The sequence below is a fragment of the Budorcas taxicolor genome, chromosome 2, assembly GCF_023091745.1.
Source record: "Budorcas taxicolor isolate Tak-1 chromosome 2, Takin1.1, whole genome shotgun sequence".
In the NCBI taxonomy this organism is placed as follows: Eukaryota; Metazoa; Chordata; class Mammalia; order Artiodactyla; family Bovidae; genus Budorcas; species Budorcas taxicolor.
Genome location: NC_068911.1, coordinates 124,040,308 through 124,059,392, shown reverse-complemented (window position 1 = coordinate 124,059,392; position 19,085 = coordinate 124,040,308). Strand labels below are relative to the sequence as shown.

Sequence of the window (19,085 nt, the reverse complement as noted above, 5' to 3'; positions counted from 1 at the left end):
ATCATGGCCCACGAAGAAGTGTTAAAGAATGGAGGTGTCAGCTGCGCAGAAGGTTTCTGAGTGGTCACATGAGGACAGAAAAGCGTCTTCCGGGTTTAGCAACGTGGAGGTAGGTCAGCTGCTAAGCTGAGATTCGAGAACGACAATGTCCCACCTGTGTCCTCTGCCTCGAATTTTCAGATTTGGGGCTAATGTAAGGATCTCCCAGTTTGGGCCTCTGCAAACACATAACTTCCTTTTAGCTGTTCTCTAAAGTATGTGTAAACATAACCCTTAACTTGCAACACAGAGCTGAGCTTCGAGGCCTCCGGATACGAGCCCTACCCGAAGGCTAAGGAAAGACTCGGCGGGTTGGCAGAGCAGCTGCCGGGGGGAGGCGATGCGCGCGGGGAACAGCCGTGTCCGATTGGCCGAGCGCTGTAGCAGCCCGATGATAGGCGGAGCAGAAGGAGGCGGGGCGTCAGGATCTGCCTTTTCTTTCCGCTGGTACTTTCGTTTTTCTGCGCTGAGTTTGCGGACAGATCCTGCCGCACTCGGGAGGACGCGAGTCAGACCCCAGATAGAGCGGAGGCGACCTGGGAGAGGAGGCACGGCTGTGCTCTCGCCCATCTCTGCGGGATCCGGCGCGCAGAGTGAGTGAGCGTGAGGTTCCGGGTGCCTGGGTGGGACGCGCCTGGACCGGCTTCGTCGGGGCCCAGTAGACGGATGCCCTACGAGCGCAAGCCTTTAAGTGCTGGCAGGTGAATCCCTCATCTGGAAAAGAACGCGTATCCTAGGTGTTTCCGGTGATGGCACGGTTGCCCCAGTCAGTCGTGCCCTGGTAGTAAAAAAATGTGGAATGGAATCCCGCCCCTCCCCCACAACAATGCATCTTCCCGTTTACCTCTTTCCCTCCCCTTCCAGCAGAGTCGTATTTTCTTCTCTCCGCAGAAAGTTTGCATTTGCCCTGTGCCACCCCTAGAGAGCTGTCTAAGCTAGACGCACCCTGTGCATGCAGACCCAACAGTCTTGGCATCTGACGTGCTGTGTGTAGCTGCTGCTTGTGTTGAATCCCTAGCCCTTCTCTGGGGCACAAGGTGACAGGTTAGTAAATGTTAACGGAAATGAATGAATATGTGACTTTGGAACTTAATTATATATCTCTTTAAGGGTAAAAGAACTTAATGTGCTCGTGAAGTGTAAAAGTGACTATTAGTTCTGCAGATCCCCCAAAAATATAGTTCGCCTTTAAAAAATTCTGACTCGTACCAAAAGTTTGGGGGAAGAAAAATAGGTGTGATTGATTGTGCTTTAAATATTGTTTGTATAAGTTGGATAGATTGTTTTTATGGGACGGAAATAAGACTTGAGCCCCAAGCACAATCCAGTTTGCAGTTTGATGCAGGACTTAAAATTTGATGTACCATAATATGGTTTGCCCTTTACTTTCTAATTCCATCTACTAGATTTCAGTTCAACAGACTTTTGTTGAGTATATATTGTGTGCAGGACACTGTCCAAAATGCAGAAGATGTTTAAAAAGGAAAAAAAAAAAAAGACAGTCTCAGCAAATCTGAAGCTTACATCATTTAGGGGAGACATCATAGAGTTTTTTTAAGGAAGACAGGGTGTCAGTGTGCATGCTCAGTCGCTAAGCTGTGTCTGACTCTTTGTGACCCCGTAGACTGTAGCCCACCAGGCTCCTCTTTCCATGGCATTTTCTAGGCAAGAATACTGGAGTGGGTTGCCATTTCCTACTTCAGGGGATCTTCCTGACCCACGGATCAAACCTGTGTGTTGCATCTCCTGCACTGGCAGGCAGATTCTTTACCACTGAGCCACCAAGGAAAACAGGGACTGACACCCAAATAGAGATACAAAATGCAGTGAGGCACAAATCAATGAAAGCTTAATTGTCTCTGGTATGTCTTAGCTTATAGAATAAGTAGCATTTGTACCTGTCTTTGAATGCTAGTAAAATTTAAAGAGGCAAACATTTATGAGGAAGCTGTTTTCAAGGGTGAGTGACAGCTGGAGCAAAGCAGAAATGTTGGGCGAAGCCAGGGGAAGGAAAGTAGATAATTTGGTGACAGAGTTGCTTTGTGAATGGATGAAAATAGTGTCAGTGTGGAAGTCAGTGGGATAGTGGGCAAACTAGCAATTTTGTGCAAGAGAATGATGTGGTCAAAACCCGTGTGCAGCAGAAGGCTGGATTGGGAAATAGTGTTGGAGGCATGGAGGCAGGATGTCTTGAGACTGGAAAGGAAGAAGTCAGGTGATTGAGGGATGGTCTTGCCACTCCGTGTTGGTACCAAGTTTTGCGAGATGGAGTGGATTCTGGATTTTTTAGCGTGAGTTTATTGATCGCCTGCTTTGTGCCAGGTGCTGTGTCTGTATTAGCTCATGCAGTCTTAACAATCACCCTGTTGATAGAAAAGTGAGTCACCTGTGGTCACTCACCCTAAGAAGAGTGTTGCAGCCCCCGCTGGTTGACCGTCTGGCCAGTGTATTTGCTTTAGGCACATCCTTTTTAGATACTTAGTAGGGAGGGAGAGCGGAGAAGGCGATGGCACCCCATTCCAGTACTCTTGCCTGGAAAATCCCATGGACAGAGGAACCTGGTGGGCTGCCATCTGTGGGGTCTCACAGAGTCGGACACGACTGAAGCGACTTAACAGCAGCAGCAGCAGGGAGGGAGAGCACTGCAAATTTGCAATCTTTCACTCAGGTAAGATAAATTTGAAGTGAAAAATCAAATGGCTACGGCAAGTATACCAAAGGTGTGGACTTGGGTTCGTTTGTGCTGATGTTTTGTGATGTTTAACTAGTTTTGTGACCCCACCATATGCTTGCCTTCCTGTGGAAGGAAATTTGTGAAGCAGACATGACTTCATGCCTGCACACATGTGCTTGCCGTCAAGCATGCATACATTCTTCCATGCCCTGCTTGAAAATCCAGAGCCTTTCCTCAGGCCTGGTAGAACAAGATTCACTTACATCTGCTCACAATATTGTCAGCTGTGTGCTGATATATTGGGTTGCAAAAACCTGAATGAACCTTTTGGTCAACCTGATAAGTCCTAATTTACACTATGATGAAGGGAGGCTTTTCATTTTCCTGATGGATGTTCAGACTTCCTTAAATCAGGTTTTTGTTTTAATTTTTAATCTTCAAGGCTACTATGTAAAAGTTGATTTACAGTTATCTAAAGAGATAGTATTGCTTTGTCTTTTCAAATTGCATTTAACAATGTAGTTTCAGTCTTTAAAAATTATTACTGAGATTTAAGAATTTTGTGCAACTTTGTTGTGTGCAGTAGACAAAGAAGAAAATATCTCTTTTAAAAGATATATAACAAAAGTAATTCATTTTAATCATGTGAATCATGATATATAGAGTACCATTTTAAAGTCCTTTGAGTTAAATTACAAATGTTCTGTAATTTCTAAGAGCAGTTTTGGGGAAAGTTTATGCAATTTATCTTAAAGCAAATAGTGTCTTCCACTTATTAATAAAAGTGCAGATTCATTTTAAAGTCATGTGAACACCTACCATATGCCCAGCACTGTTCTGGAGATACTTCAGTGAAAAACCCTCCCCAACCTCGCACTACCACTATCCCGGACAAATCATTCCCTTCAGTGGGAAAAACAGACAGTAATCAAAATAAAAAAGAAAATATGTCCTAGGTCAGATGGTGGTAAGGGCAATGGAGAAAAGTACATCAAGGAGGAGGGATAGCATTTTCTGGGGTGAGAGGTAGGGTCGGTTTAAATAAGGTGGCCAAAGAAGGCTTGCCTGATACATTAGCATTTGAGCAAAGGCCTGAACGTGTATTTTATGGGGAAGGAAAAATATTGACCCAAAATGCAAATAAAAAAGGTTTTGGAATATAGACATCCATTTGAAAAGTATATTTGAGACAAATTATGGTTTTGATTAAGCAAGATATATAGAAGAAGCACAATGCTAGACATGCTTTCATTGGAGCTGTGGGCTTCCATTTATGATCTGTGCTCTCTTTCCCTGTAGGATGTCCCAGTGGTACGAGCTTCAGCAGCTTGAGTCCAAATACCTGGAGCAGGTTCACCAGCTCTATGATGACAGTTTTCCCATGGAAATCAGACAATATCTGGCACAGTGGCTAGAAAAGCAAGACTGGTAAGGAAAACTCATCTGACAGAAGGAGGAGTTTTTCTACACTTTTAAAATAACTTGTTGACTGAATGACTTGGAACTACACCGACTAGCAGAGGAATCTCGTCAGTAGCCGTTGGGATTATCTGTTGCAAAAAAAGAGTGTTGACTTGAAAAATGTCATATATCTCTAGAAAGCTAAATGCATTAGTCATTAATTTGATGTACTTTTTAGTTTAATTATACATCCTTCTAAATGCTTTGGACAAGTTGCATAATGCTGATACAAATTATTTCCCAAGTTAAGATTCAGGTTATAGAACACTTATGAGAAGTATAAAGTAATGCAGTTAAGGAAATCGCTCTTAAAACTGATATATGTTCTGTTTTAAAATTTATTGTTTAGCTCATTGCAAATATTTTAAGTGTTCTGAAAGTATTTGACATAGAAAGTGAAGACTCCTGTTGATTTTTTGCCTCCAGAGATAATCACCATTGATAGCTTTATGCACAAGCTTGGCATGCTAGAATTGTTCATGCTAGTGTTACATAAAAGAAATACTATACTCCCTGCTGCTAAAAGCATTGTCAGTTTCAAAAGAAGGGAATAAAACCCAGGAAAACACTTTTAAGTTATTTTTAATCATTTCATTATGGAAAACGGTGTTTATTTTGTTGGTTTAAAGGTGAAAGTCACTCAGTTGTGTCCGACTTTTTGCAACCCCATGGACTACACAGTCCATGGAATTCTCCAGGCCAGAATACTGGAGTGGGTAGCCTTTCCCTTCTGCAGGGGATCTTCCCAACCCAGGGATTGAACCCAGGTCTCCCACATTGCAGGCAGATTCTTTACCAACTGTGCCGCAAGGGAAGTAGTATCTAAATAAAATGTGTACATTTTGACTCTCCTAGGGAGCATGCTGCCAACGATGTTTCATTTGCCACCATCCGTTTTCATGACCTACTATCGCAGTTGGATGATCAATACAGTCGCTTTTCTTTGGAGAATAATTTTTTATTGCAACATAACATAAGGAAAAGCAAGCGTAACCTTCAGGTATGACCTTTGTTTTGTGTTTTAGTTGAAATGCTTCCAGGTTTACATAGAGAGGTTTTTCATTCAGCAAGTGTTATTGAGTACATTCTCATTGGTATTTAGAAAATTACAGAGACTATCAATAAACTGCCTTTCTGTGGCTAATACTTTATAGCAGAAGTAAAATAAAATATCAATTCATTTTGTAAACATAAGGAATTTTCAAGCTTCAGGCTGTCACTTAGGCATAAGTAGTTCTGAGAGAAATTTGGTGCTATAGTCTTGTCTTATTTAAAGTTGTTGATATTTAAGTCATTAATAAAAAGGGTTATATGGTAAGAGCAGTGAGCTGTAGTAACATGTTAAAGCTCAAAGGAACTTTAGTGATGAGTCCAGTCTGAGTGCTTGGTAGACAGATGAAGAGTAAGTCCAGAAAGGTTTGATGCCTCTGAGGCCCAGGAGTGAGGTGGTGAACTGGTGGTGGGCCCCGCCTTGCCTTGCTTCTGCTGGAGTTGCCCTCCCTTGGAAGAAAAAGTGAAAGGGAGTTGCAGGCAGGAGACAGTATACGTCAGAGTTTTAGGAGTTCTTCATAAGTACTTTCAGCACCCCATAAGCCTGGTTGCTGTTTTTATTTCAGTATTAACGGAATTTTTCTGTTTTAATGGAGGTGAGTACTATCATTGTCTTGTTTTAGTCCACACAACCAGACTGTTCAACTTAATTAGAAGCTTCCCCCCACTTCTGTGAATGTATATATGATTTTATAATACCAGTGAGTGGGAAAGCCAGATTAACTTTACAGAAATTTCGTCTCCTACAGAGTTGACGTGATTATACCTGTTATAAAGAGAGGCACAATTGCCAGTACTTTGCAAACTACCTTTGACAAGAAAGCAGAAAAACTGAAAAGAATGTCTTTGGTCTAATTCAAAGCAGAGACCATCAGATTAATTGGGGAATAATCTGGATAACTTTTATATCATTTGCATTGTCTCAGGATCGTAACAAGAGAATTGGGCCCAAGAGCAACGAAAATGAAAAATGTTACAGGAACTGTATACAAAAATACTTGTTTTTTTAATCAAGAAGTAATTTAGGAACCTGCACGTAGTTGGACAATTAAAGCAGTTTTAGTCATAATACGTGTAAAGAATATTTTGATGTTACCGAAAACAGCTTATATAGGATAGTAAGTGGAGGATGAACAGACTCATTTCCGTGTATATTACACAGTGGTTTAAACATTCTGAAGATTAATTCACTTTTATTCTAACAACCCATGTCTAGGATAATTTTCAGGAAGACCCAATACTGATGTCTATGATCATCTGTAACTGTCTGAAGGAGGAAAGAAAGATCTTGGATCATGCCCAGAGAATCAGCCAGGTACTTTTTTCCTAATTGAGCATAAAGGATAATAAAGCAATAAACATTCATTCAGTCATCCAACAAGTTTTATTGAGGCCCTGTGTCAAGGCAGTGGTGACTAGCTCTCTGATTTTATTGCCCCCAAGAAGTGGGGAAAAATAAGTATCAAAATGTTACAGACCCAGACTTTGAGAAAGGATCCTATTATAGTAGAAGTCATTCTAGGTTTGAAAAACCTTCTCAGGTCGTGATAGTTGCTGTGAAGATAATAAAGCATGATACAATGTGGACAGTAGTGGAGTGTTGGGTTGTTTCTTTAGATCAGGGTCAGGCGTCATCTCTGAGGTGGCAGGGTAGGAAAGGAAGAAGCAGATGTCTAGTGGGCTCTTTCAACAGACTGAGGGAGCAGAGGGGAAGTATGTGAGGTCGAGGCACAGTCAGTGGAGGTGGGAAGACGTGGGCAGCTTCCATTATGTTCTGCACGTGGTACCGAAACGGCTTACACTGAAGGATCTGATGCGGAAGTGAGAAGCAGCAAAGAGTCTAGGATGACTGTGATTTGTGACTGTCACTTGGAGATACTGTTTACTAAGCTGGGGAAGATAGGAAAGAGACAGTAGGGTTTTGGCAGGACACAATAGGTTTTAGAAAAGAATGGGTTGATGGGGAAATCAGCAGCTTTTTGAATGGCACTGAGAATCTAAGACATCCAAACAGTGAATGAGTCAGAGTTATACCATAACCAAGATTTTTAAAATCATGATTTTACTAATCCTAATACAGACCTTCCTGGTGATCAGGGTTCAGTTTTTTGAAGTTACAGTGGCATTTATTCATGCCTTTCATTGATGGGGTGGTGGGAACAACCCAGCAGACAGTGAAACCACTGTGGTTTGAGTTGTTCTGGCTGAGATCATTCTATTATCGGGGGAGAAGGTCAGAATACACAGTGGAATACTTCCTATGTCAATTTCTCTAAGGAATAACTAATAAAGTGAGCTGTTAGATTGGGAGGTAGGGGTGGAGAGAGAGAGTTTAAGTAGAGACAGGGAATGCCATTTTCCATGCACTTTTTGAGCATTTGCCCAGTGCCTGTGACTCTGCTGCCTTCCTGGGTGTTTAGCTCCTGTCACGCCGAAAGCTCCTTGCTGCAGTAAGCATTTAAAGATACGTATTATTGGTTGCAAGCTTACGCTGGCTCATTCATCCTAGTAAACAGAAGTGTCAAGAGGAAAAGATGGCCACATTGCTGCCTCTGAGAGAGGTGTGTCTTCTTCAGTATGGCCTGCACCTGGGAGACCTTCAGCAGGAAATTTTGATTGTCATGTGGGTTTTTCATTCTAACAGCATTATGATCTCAGATGGGCTTGAGTGGACAGCCAAGAGCAGAGACGGGCAGGAGAGTAAACTGTTCACCTTGGGGTACCTAAACCTTTCCCGCCTCATATTTGGCCCCGAGGCTGCACTAGAAAGTGAAGGAGGTGATTCCTGCTCTGCCAGGTCAGCCCCATCTCTTGGGTGTGCTTTGTGTTTGGAAGGCTTGTCGGCTTTTGATTTATTTTAAGCCCCTCAGAGGACATTGAGTTATCAGTGACCCCTTCAGGGGAGATTAGTGGACTGCACAGCTGCCACCAAGAGAAGCAAGGCCTTCTTGGGCTTTAGGGGAAGGTCCTGGATGTCTGGGGGTATCAGATCATTATTTTAGATTCCACATATCCGCAAACAATATCTTGTGATATTTGTCTTTCTCTGTAAAATTTTGATATGCCTCTCAATTATCTGGAATCTTGTCCAAATGGGGTTTCTGATTCAGTGATCAAATTAGGACCTGAGATTCTGTATTTCCAACAAGCTCCCAGATGGTAAGGTGGTGCTGATCTGGGGACCACACTGAATTGCATGACTTTGAGACAAATAAGAACAGGGTAAATAAGAATAATCTTCTCTACAGCATTTGAAAAACCCTCAAATAAATTCCTGTGTGGTTCCAGGCAACTGTATGAACTAATGGAAAATCCTAGATACACTGTTTGTTTAGTTTAGATGTGAATTGAGCCTAGTCTTTCTTTAGGCTTGTTCACAGTTTACTGGCACTTTCCAGGGCCTTGAGAACTGAGCTTTTCTTGTGCAGACTCATGTGGGAGGCCTTCAGGAGCTTCTGGAAGGTCTGAGAGTTAGGTGGGGCACAGGGAATAGACTTGACTTTGGAGCTTAACCCGCAGGTAAACACAGCAGAGGAAGTCATGGCTGCTAACTGCGTACCTTCCGTTACAGGCGCAGTCCGGGAATATTCAGACCACTGTAATGTTAGACAAACAGAAGGAGCTTGACAGCAAAGTCAGAAATGTGAAAGACAAAGTTATGGTGAGTGCTGAATAAGTGCATACATATTCTCTGTAACTTTTTGTAGGGGGGATAAAAGTTTCAGTTGCCCTACTGTAAACATTTTAACTGATTTCAGTTTTTTAAGTAGTTGAGAAGAAAAGTTTCCCCCAAATTCCAATCTCTAAGTAAACAAGTTGATTAACCAATGAGCAGATAGATATTTATGGCCTGTGTTATAACTTCCAAACGTGGAGCTATCTTTTCCTTCCTGGCAAGATCATGCAGTAACTGTGGACTTTGCCCCATCACCCAGTGAACTAGTTGTTGCTGCTCTAAATTGCCCTTTATGGTGTCACATCTTAAATTGGCATGTTCCTGGGGTTACATAGAACCCCAGGATAAACGTAGTCTTCCTCAAACACCTGTTTTACTCCAAGGCTTGGAAGGGGAACAAAAATATCTCATGGAAGGAAATTTCTGATTAGAATAAAACATCCACAATAATTTTAAGATAGAACTTCCCAGCCCATCTATGGGAGTGGTGCCCTTGGTGATATGTGTTCATTTCCCTCCACTGTGGGGCTGTGTGGAGAGGGTGAGGAGTCCAGCTTTGCCCTGGACCTGGGTCTGTGAAAGCGGCCTTTCTGCTGAGAGGCCCACTCTCCTGTGGGTCTCTGGGTCACACCAACATGAGCTTGACTTTGTGCTACAGATGGCATTTTATCAAACAGGTTCTTTGAAGCAACTTTACTTTATTGCCTCTGAGGGAGACATTTCATTAAATGAGTCGAGATCAAGTGGCCCAGTCCAGAAATAGGCATATGTTTTATTTTCTAAAAAGATTATTATATACTTATTAATGAAGTAGAAATTATTCATTATTAGAATTCTATGAATCTTATTCATCTTTGAGAGAGCAGGATTTTACGAATCTTTTTCATCTTCGAGAGAGCAGGATTTTATGAATCTTTTTCATCTTCGAGAGAGCAGGATTGTATCCCTGATTTTCTGGGTCCTATAGAAACAATAATCTGTTTCCTAAAGTCTTTGTTCTGAGTACGGTGGAAAACTTGTTTACATCTTTACTTGTAGAGTATTGAACATGAAATCAAGACCCTAGAAGATTTGCAAGATGAATATGACTTTAAATGTAAAACCTTGCAGAACAGAGGTAAGAATTAACATTTAAAGCAATGTCCATTGCCTGTAATTTTGTCTGCCTACATTAGCTAACAAAGGCAAGTACTCCTTCATATTTACCAAATATTTTATGACTTAATTACCAGTCTTGACTTCTTGATGACCAGACCAGGGTTTTTTTAACCTCAGTGATAACCTTGTTCTGCTGGAGGAGGAAATGGCAATCAACTCTAGTATTCTTGCTGGGAAAGTCCCATGGACAGAGGATCCTGGCAGGCCACAGTCCATGGGGTTGCAAAGAGTCAGACACAGCTGAGCACGCACACAACCTTGTTTTGGGGACTTTCCTGTGCATTGTGAAATACCCTGATAGCTCACTGGTAAAGAATCTGCCTTCCAATGCAGGAGATGTGGGTTTGATCCCTGGGTTGGGAATATCTCCTGGAGAGGGAAATGGCAACTCACTCCAGTATTCTTGCCTAGGAAATAACCACGGACAGTGGAGCCTGGTAGGCTGTAGTCTGTGGGGCTGCAAAGGTCAGACACGACTGACTGAAGGACAGCAACCTGGGCATTGTAGGATGTTTAGCTGCATCCCTGACTTCTGCCCACGAGATGGCAGTAGAGCTGCCGGTGTGTGTGACTGCATGCTCAGTCCTGTCTGACTCTGTGACCCTGTCGACAGCAGCCTGCCAAGCTCCTCTGTTGATGGAATTTTCCAGGCAAGAATACTGGAGTGGGTTGCCATTTCAAAACTGTCTCCAGATGTTGTCAGGTGACCTCTGGGTGACAAAATCACCCCCCTTTGACACCCACTGGTTATGTGCCAGTCACTTTACTTACTGTGCGTCACCTACTGATGGGCATGAATGGGTAGGTGTTTGGAGTTCCTACCCTATTCCCCAAAGTTCCTGCAAATGTGCCAGCTCCGTGTGTGCATGCTGTAGGTGAAGTTCAGCATTTCCTCCTTGTTTTAAAGCAGTTGTACTCTATTTTGTTGTTGTTGCTTGTTTTTAATGATGACAGGAAGTCCACTGAAAATAACCTCAAAGTGTGCAGAGTACTGCTATTACCTGAGCAGTCCTTTGAGGGTATCGTGATAAAATGAAAACATTATTTGTAATAATGTGAATAAAAATATGAGAGAAAGAAACCTCAATGACACGTTTCCAAATTGTTTGCTTCTTTTTCAAAGCCACAGAGATGCTTTATATCATTTTTTTTTTTAACTGAGGTTTTGAATCTTGTCCTTTATGTTCATTGAGGTAATATTCTGACAGTGACTTAAGAACCAGACAGTACTATTTCTCATTTACATGAATCATTGAAAGCAAGGACTTTGTTTCAGAGTGTCCTGTTCTGGTATTTTTTTTGTTGATTGAAGAAGACCAAGCTTGGACCTGTCTTCAGATAGCACTTGGGTCATATTTTCCCTAAATGTATGTGAATCTTGCCTTCAGTTGGCTTTGTCTTCTCTCACATTTTTGTTTATCTGCTGTCTCTCCCAATTCACAGAACATGAAACCAATGGCGTGGCAAAGAATGATCAGAAACAAGAGCAGTTGTTACTCCAGAAGATGTACTTAATGCTGGACAATAAGAGAAAGGTAGCATTTCACATTCCAGAATAGCACAGTACTTTTGTCAGAGACTGTAAATAATAAACTTGAAATTTAGAAATGAGGCAAAAATTATTTTTTATAGCCACTTGGCTTAGTGCTCCAGTTGAGAGGAAAGAACAAAATTCTGTGATTAAAGATGTGTTTATTTCACTGTGTGTCTTTCTCTCCCTTTAGGAAGTCGTTCTTAAAATAATAGAGTTGTTGAATGCCACCGAACTTACCCAGAAAGCCCTGATTAATGATGAACTGGTGGAGTGGAAGCGGAGACAACAGAGTGCCTGTATTGGGGGGCCCCCCAATGCTTGCCTGGATCAGCTGCAAAATTGGTAAGACTGGCAGCTGACTGGTGAGCTGCATAAGCTTGTAGAGTGAACATTCAAGCTGTGTTAGTTGCACAGACCCTGTGAAAACTTCTCTTTGGAGTTGGATGTAATCCAGCTGCTTCTTGCCCTGGAAACACTCGCTTGAAAAGCACAGTGTTAGTCACGCCTGTGGCCACGCTCAGCTTGGTGTGGAGCACTCTCCTCTCCCTGCTGTACACGTACCGTGGGGCGTGTCACTTGATTGCCAACACACCAGTGACATGGTCATCACACAACACATTTAACAATGTAAGTCCCAGTGTTTTTTCAAAATGAAAGGGCTTGAGGCATTTTCCAGGCTTACATGAAATAACAGTTTGTGGGCCATTCATTCCGTCATCCATCTGGTAAATATTCATTACATGCAGTATGCCAGGCACTGGGCTAGGACCTAGGGCACAAGGTGAATGACTCCTGGTTGTTGCCAGCAAAGAACTTTCACTGGGGAGACGGGAGATGGATGTGGTAATAACTACTTGGTGAAAGATTGCCAAGATTCTAACAGAGACCATTCAGAGTCCATGGAGGATGAAGAAGGAGTCACCAGGAAAGATAAAGGAGACAAAATGGTCTTGCACTGACTGAGGAGTGAAGAGGAAAAAACCACAGACCAGAGAGGAGAAAGGTGTGGACAGAAGCAGCAGAGAGGGAAGGACCTAGGCCTGAAGTTCTTACAGTGGATGGCTAGAGAGTCAGAAGCCAGATAGGGAAGGAAGAAAGCAGAGCAGACAAGAGGCTGGAGCCTGGTCGTGGAGGTTCCCATACTATTCTGGGAACTCCAGGACTTTCCCAGTCGACACTGGTGAGCCAGGCAGGCCCTTTATTTAAATGGAGATTCATTTTTCTGATTTTTCTATTTAAGTCTGAGGATAGAATAGAGACAGAAAGGCTTGTATTTCTGGTCTGCTCTGGGGATGTTTGAATGCCGAATTCCAAAGAATAGCAAGGAGAGATAAGAAAACCTTCCTCAATCATCAGTGCAAAGAAATAGAGGAAAATGATAGAATGGGAATAACTAGAGATCTCTTCAAGAAAATCAGAGATACCAAGGGAACATTTCATGCAAAGATGAGCACAATAAAGAACAGAACTGGTATGGACCCAACAGGAGCAGAAGATATTAAGAAGAGGTGGCAAGAATACACAGAAGAACTATGCAAAAAAGATCATGTTCCAGATAACCATGATGGTGTGATCACTCACCTAAAGCTAGTCATCCTGGAATGTGAAGTTAAGTGGGCCTTAGGAAGCATCACTACGAAGCTGGTGGAGGTGATGGAATTCCAGTTGATCTATTTCAAATCCTAAAAGATGATGCTGTGAAACTGCTGCGCTCAATATGGCAGCAAATTTGGAAAACTCAGCAGTGGCCACAGGACTGGAAAAGGTCAGTTTTCATCCCAGTCCCAAAGAAAGGCAATGCCAAAGAATGTTCAACCTACCGCACAATTGCACTCATCTCACATGCTAGCAAAATCTCATACACTGGCAAAGTAATGCTGAAAATTCCCCAAGCCAGCCTTCCACAGTACGTGAACCATGAACTTCCAGATGTTCAAGCTGGATTTAGAAAAGGCAGAGGAACCAGAGATCAAATTGCCAACATCTGCTGGATCATCAAAAAAGCAAGAGAGTTCTAGAAAAACACCTGCTTTATTGTCTACACCAAAGCCTTTGACTGTGTGGATCAAAGCAAGCTGTGGAAAATTCTGAAAGAGACGGGAATACTAGACCACCTGACCTGCTTCCTGAGAAATCTGTATGCAGGTCAGGAAGCAATAGTTAGAACCGGGCATGGAACAACAGACTGGCTCCAAGTTGGGAAAGGAGTATGTCAGGGCTGTATATTGTTACCCTGCTTATTTAACTTACATGCAGAATGCATCATGCTAACTCCTGGGCTGGATGAAGCACAAGCTGGAATCAAGATTGCCGGGAGAAATATCAGTAACCTCAGATGTGCAGATGACACCACCCTATCGCAGAAAGCAATGAACTAAAGAGCCTCTTGATGAAAGTGAAAGAGGAGAGTGAAAAAGTTAGCTTAAAACTCAGCATTCAAAAAACTGAGATTATGGCATCTGGTCCCATCACTTCATGACAAATAGATGGGGAAACAATGGAAATAGTGACAAACTTTATTTTCTTGGGTTCAAAAATCACTGCAGATGGTGATTGCAGCCATGAAATTAAAAGATGCTTGCTCCTTGGAAGAAAAGCTATGACCAACCTAGACAGCATATTAAAAAGCAGAGATATTACTTTGCCAACAAAGGTCCGTCTAGTCAAAGCTATGGTTTTTCCAAAACCATATGGTTTTTCACAACCATCATGTATGGATGTGAGAGGTGGACTATAAAGAAAGCTGAGCACCGAAGAATTGATGCTTTTGAACCATGGTGTTGGAGAAGACTCCTAAGAGTCCCTTGGACTACAAGAAGATCAGGCCAGTCAATCTTGAAGAAAGTCAGTCCTGAATATTGATTGGAAGGAGTGATGCTGAAACTCCAATACTTTGGCCACCTGATGTGAAGAACTGACTCACTGGAAAAGACCCTGATCCTGGGAAAGATAGAAGGCAGGAGGAGAAGGGGACGACAGAGAAAGAGATGGCTGGATGGCATCACCGACTTGATGGACATGAATTTGAGCAAGCTCTGGGAGTTGGTGATGGACAGGGAAGCCTGGTGTGGTGCAGTCCATGGGGTCACAAAGAGTTGGACATGGCTGAGCAACTGAACTGAACTGAAAGTATTAGCAGAGTCCGACAGATCTGAGCAGACAAGATGGAAGCAGTAGAATCAGTGGGCAGGAGTGGGTGGTGGCTTGAAACAGCTCTGAAGGGCCCAAGGACCAAAGATCTCATGAGATGACTTTCTGGATTGCTGTTCCCCCCAGCCCCCTACCCGGGAGCCCGGTGAGGTCGCCGCTGTCTAGAGCCCCTATGGTTATCTTAGGCCACATGGAGTCTCTTGTGGAGATATGAATGCCTTCCATTGTCCCCCGCTGTGCTGTGCAAGAATTGTCAGCATTTTCTTGTGTCCCTCGACCCAAACAGGATTGGGAATCACTGGGTTAGAATCCTTGTAGAACACGCCCACCTGCCATTGTTATCCGGCCTCTCATTTCACACCCATGGGCTTTGCTCTTGGCTGTGACCTGAATTCAAGGAATGAGAACACCAACCAAACAAGATGTTTTTCACTGGGGAGTTGATGCTCTTATCATCACTCCAGGCCAGGACTTCCACAGTCCGACATAGCTCAGAGGCTCCATCACCTTTGGTTTACTGTCAGGATGGAGGAACCTGAGAGAAGTCGGTAGCTTTCCTCCTTGGTTTATACATATATTTTGAGTGTCTGATAATGATTAGATTATGCACCTTGCCTCTCCTTTCAGGTTAGTGACATAATAACCCCTGTTCCCTTGTCTCCTCCTAACCCACCTTACATCCCCCCTCTGCCTTGCTGCCTTGATTCCAGGTTTCCCTCTTGCTCCTCCCTGCACAGTGTCACTGCCCTGATATAAAATCTGTAGGGGCCCCTCACTGCCACCACATCACCTCCTAGAGTGTCTGCCTTTTTGTGTCCCCTCCCTCTGCACCTCGCCGCCTTTACCCTGTGCCTTTAAGTCCCAGTTATCTCATAACTCAGCTGAAGTCCAAGATTCACTAGACAGCAGTCCCCAAACTGTTTGGCATCAGGGGCTGGTTTTTTGGAAGACAGTTCTTCCACAGACAAGGTGGGCGGATAGTTTCAGGATGATTTAATAACACATTACATTTACCATGCACTTTATTTCTATGACATCAGCTCCACCTCAGATTATCAGACATTAGGCCCCAGAGGTTGGGGATCACTGCCCTAGAAGCTTCCACTCCCCCCACCCGCCCCCATCTCTCCTTAGGTCTATCTCTGTGGGATGCAGAGGTGTTTTTATTTAGGCTGTAATCATTCAGTGCGTGTTAGTTTTTTCTCACAAATAACGACTCCTAGTAGCTCAGATGGTAAAGAATCTGCCTGCAAGGCAGGAGACCCAGGTTTCATCTTTGGGTCAGGAAAGATCCCCTGGAGAAGGGAATGGCTACCCACTCCAGTATTCTTGCCTGGGAAATTCAATGGACAGAGGAGCCTGGCAGGGCTACAGTCCATGGGGTCACAAAGTTCACACGACTGAGCAACTAACACTTTCACTTTTTCACTTTACACCAAGACAAGATTTGTTCTCTGTTTCTCCCTGGGCTGCAGAGCTGGGCAGATAACATCACGTGTTGTCTGTAAACAGTGCTTGTTGGTCTCCATGATTCTCTGAATCCAGACTGCTTTGGGGCTATTTCTGATGAAGACTCTGTGGCTTGTACCTTCCCAGGTTCACTATAGTGGCGGAGAGTCTGCAGCAGGTTCGTCAGCAGCTTAAAAAGCTTGAAGAGTTGGAACAGAAATATACCTATGAACATGACCCCATCACCAAAAATAAGCAAGCCTTATGGGACCGCACCTTCAACCTCTTCCAGCAGCTCATTCAGAGGTAACTTGAGCAAGATGTTTTTGCACCTTTTGCAGTTATTTTACCCAAAGGAAAATTTTATGGTAATTCAGATAATTTAGAAGGGTTTAATAGGATATGTAAAAATGTTTATGGCTTCCCTGAACCAGGTCTTCCTGAATCCCTTGTTTATGCCAAGGGCATGTTTTTCTTGTGACCTCCTACTCTGGTAACCTGTTTCCTTCTCCCTGGCCAATCTGTGACGAGACCTGTTGAGTCTAACTTGTATTTGCCCTCTCTTGCCTATTCCTTGGTCTCATCATATTTCAAGCTCTCTATTGAACTCTTACATTGTAGCTTTTCAAATGGTTGCACCCCAGCCCCTTCTTCCCTCGTCCCTGTGACCCTGTACTCTGCCATAGCAGAGTTCTGTTTGATCTGTCATCACCTGCCACTCTGAGGGGAGCCCCTCATCTAGTCACCCAAGCCCCACCTCCATAGCCTGGCCCTCACCAGCCATTCCATGTTAGCTTCTACACATGCCCCATTTCCAGGCCGACTTGACCTCATGCCCACCCTGGACATTTGCTTCTCCATGCCTCTCCCAACAATATTTCCTCTGCCTCAGAGCTTTCTTCTCTGGTAGCTCATTGAGAACCTGCATCTTCAATGTTTCCACATATATCCCATCATGAAACTTTGGCCAGAGTTCCTAGGCAGATGCTGTCTCCCTTCCAGAGTTGCACAGTTCATTCTTTATTCTCCTGTTTTGGATTTTGGTTGTATCATTATCTATGCATTTCTGTTACCTTTATTGCAAACTGGAAGGTCTTCGTAGACAGAGAGGTGCCTTTGTCATCTGCTTCTACCACCAGGGCCTTATGTAGTGCCTTACCCAGGGCTAGGTGTTCCTAGTGCGCTTAGTAGGTCAATAAATGGCCCTGAGTAGAAGAGTAGAGTTCATATTGCAGTTTTTAAATGCTAACTTGACATAATAAAAATTATGTTCCCTGTGGCTAATGTCCAGACAGGAATGCCCAAATGTTGGATTTTGAAATTGATGCACTCAACTTTTACTCTCTACCTTGATTTTGAAATAATCAAGGACATTCACTTGGGTTTTGGAGTGCAGATTTCATTCTTTTTTTAAATTAAAATTAATACTTGGAAGTGTTTATTAGGTGATATTGCTAAATAATTTTACTAGAATAGCAGTTTTCCAAAGGATGTTTAAAATGTAAGTTTCAAAGCATGGTGGTAAGCAGTATGCTACTTGGTTCATTTTCAAGTATAGTAAAATTTGTTTTTGTTACTGTTTTTTATTTTCAAATTGAGATATTATTGATAGATACATTATATTAGTTTTAGTTATACAACAATAGTGATTTGATATTTGCGTATGTTGCAAAATGATCACCACACTGGTCAGTGAGCAAATTTGATTCTTAAATTTGTAAATGAAGAGAATCCAGTTGAGACTTTTCATTGTTGAAGAGTATCACAGCTCTTTGCAATTACTGATTTTGTTGAGTGCATCTGTTAGACTTGGGGATGTCTTTATCGACTGTAAAACTTCAGTTTATTCATCCAATTGGTTAGAAGTTTTTCAACTATTTTTTAGATCGTGCCCTCTAAGCCCCCTCTCCTCCTTAGGGAAAATAACTTTTACTGCCTCAACTTTAATGGAAATGCTAATATATCCTTTGCTGGGTATTTACAGCTCATTTGTGGTGGAAAGACAGCCCTGCATGCCAACTCACCCTCAGAGGCCATTGGTCTTGAAGACTGGAGTCCAATTCACTGTGAAACTGAGGTAATAAAGAAAAGATGGAACCCCCACACCTCCTTAGGGCTTTGCTGGTGGCTCAGATGATAAAGAATCTCCCTGCAATGCCGGAGACCTGGGTTCATCTGGGTCGAGCAGATCCTCTGGAGAAGGAAATGGCAACCCACTCCAGTATTCTTGCCAGGAGAATTCCATGGACAGAGGAGCCTGAAGGGCTACAGTCCATGGGGTTGTGAAGGGTCGGGCCTGACTGAGCGGCTAACACTTTCACTTTCTTTCCACATGTCCTATCACAAAGTTTGTGACCCAGCTTCCTTCCACAACATGGTTATCTAGGGGGGTGCTTTAGAGGAATTTTGCAGTAGGTATTTTAATATGAATTCTTACTTAGAATATCTAGGAGTCTTTCTATTCAACTAGAAATATAACAAAGATGTGTGTATACACACACACACCACAATTTTTTCTAGTTATAAGTATAATGAATGTTTACTGTAAATAGCAATTCAAAATTGCAGAACTGTGCACATGGTAGAGAGTAAAAGTTCCCAGCAGCCTCATCCCCTCTTGAGCATGAGCCTATAACCTGAGCTTTATGTTCTCCCTGAAATGGATACAGTGTGTGTAAGTGACTGGTACATTTTTCTGGTGAGTGTGTGCATAACTTTCGTCAGATTCTCAAAGTTGTATGTGATCTCAATATCTGTAGACTACCATAGTAAGCAGCCTGGTGTCAGTCCTCCCAGAATTTTGTCCATGTCTACATGAATATATAAATAAATACATTGTACTTTTATATACATGTGTTTTTTCATGCATAGACTTGTGAAAGTATATATGACAT

The 19,085-nt window shown here is 42.8% G+C and overlaps 1 protein-coding gene across 1 annotated transcript in view; it reads left to right on the top strand.

The window, feature by feature from the left end:
* The first annotated feature begins 505 nt into the window (after window positions 1–505).
* STAT1 (signal transducer and activator of transcription 1) overlaps window positions 506–19,085 on the top strand; it is a 39,698-nt gene continuing 21,118 nt past the window's right edge. Inside the window, exons 1-11 of the mRNA XM_052664150.1 lie at window positions 506–632; window positions 931–1,083; window positions 4,013–4,141; window positions 5,030–5,174; window positions 6,441–6,539; window positions 8,796–8,885; window positions 9,939–10,017; window positions 11,502–11,593; window positions 11,783–11,934; window positions 16,339–16,497; window positions 18,176–18,268. Coding sequence (XP_052520110.1) covers window positions 4,014–4,141; window positions 5,030–5,174; window positions 6,441–6,539; window positions 8,796–8,885; window positions 9,939–10,017; window positions 11,502–11,593; window positions 11,783–11,934; window positions 16,339–16,497; window positions 18,176–18,268 — 1,037 coding nt within the window. The 5' untranslated portion in view covers window positions 506–632; window positions 931–1,083; window position 4,013. The remainder of the gene's footprint in view (window positions 633–930; window positions 1,084–4,012; window positions 4,142–5,029; window positions 5,175–6,440; window positions 6,540–8,795; window positions 8,886–9,938; window positions 10,018–11,501; window positions 11,594–11,782; window positions 11,935–16,338; window positions 16,498–18,175; window positions 18,269–19,085) is intronic.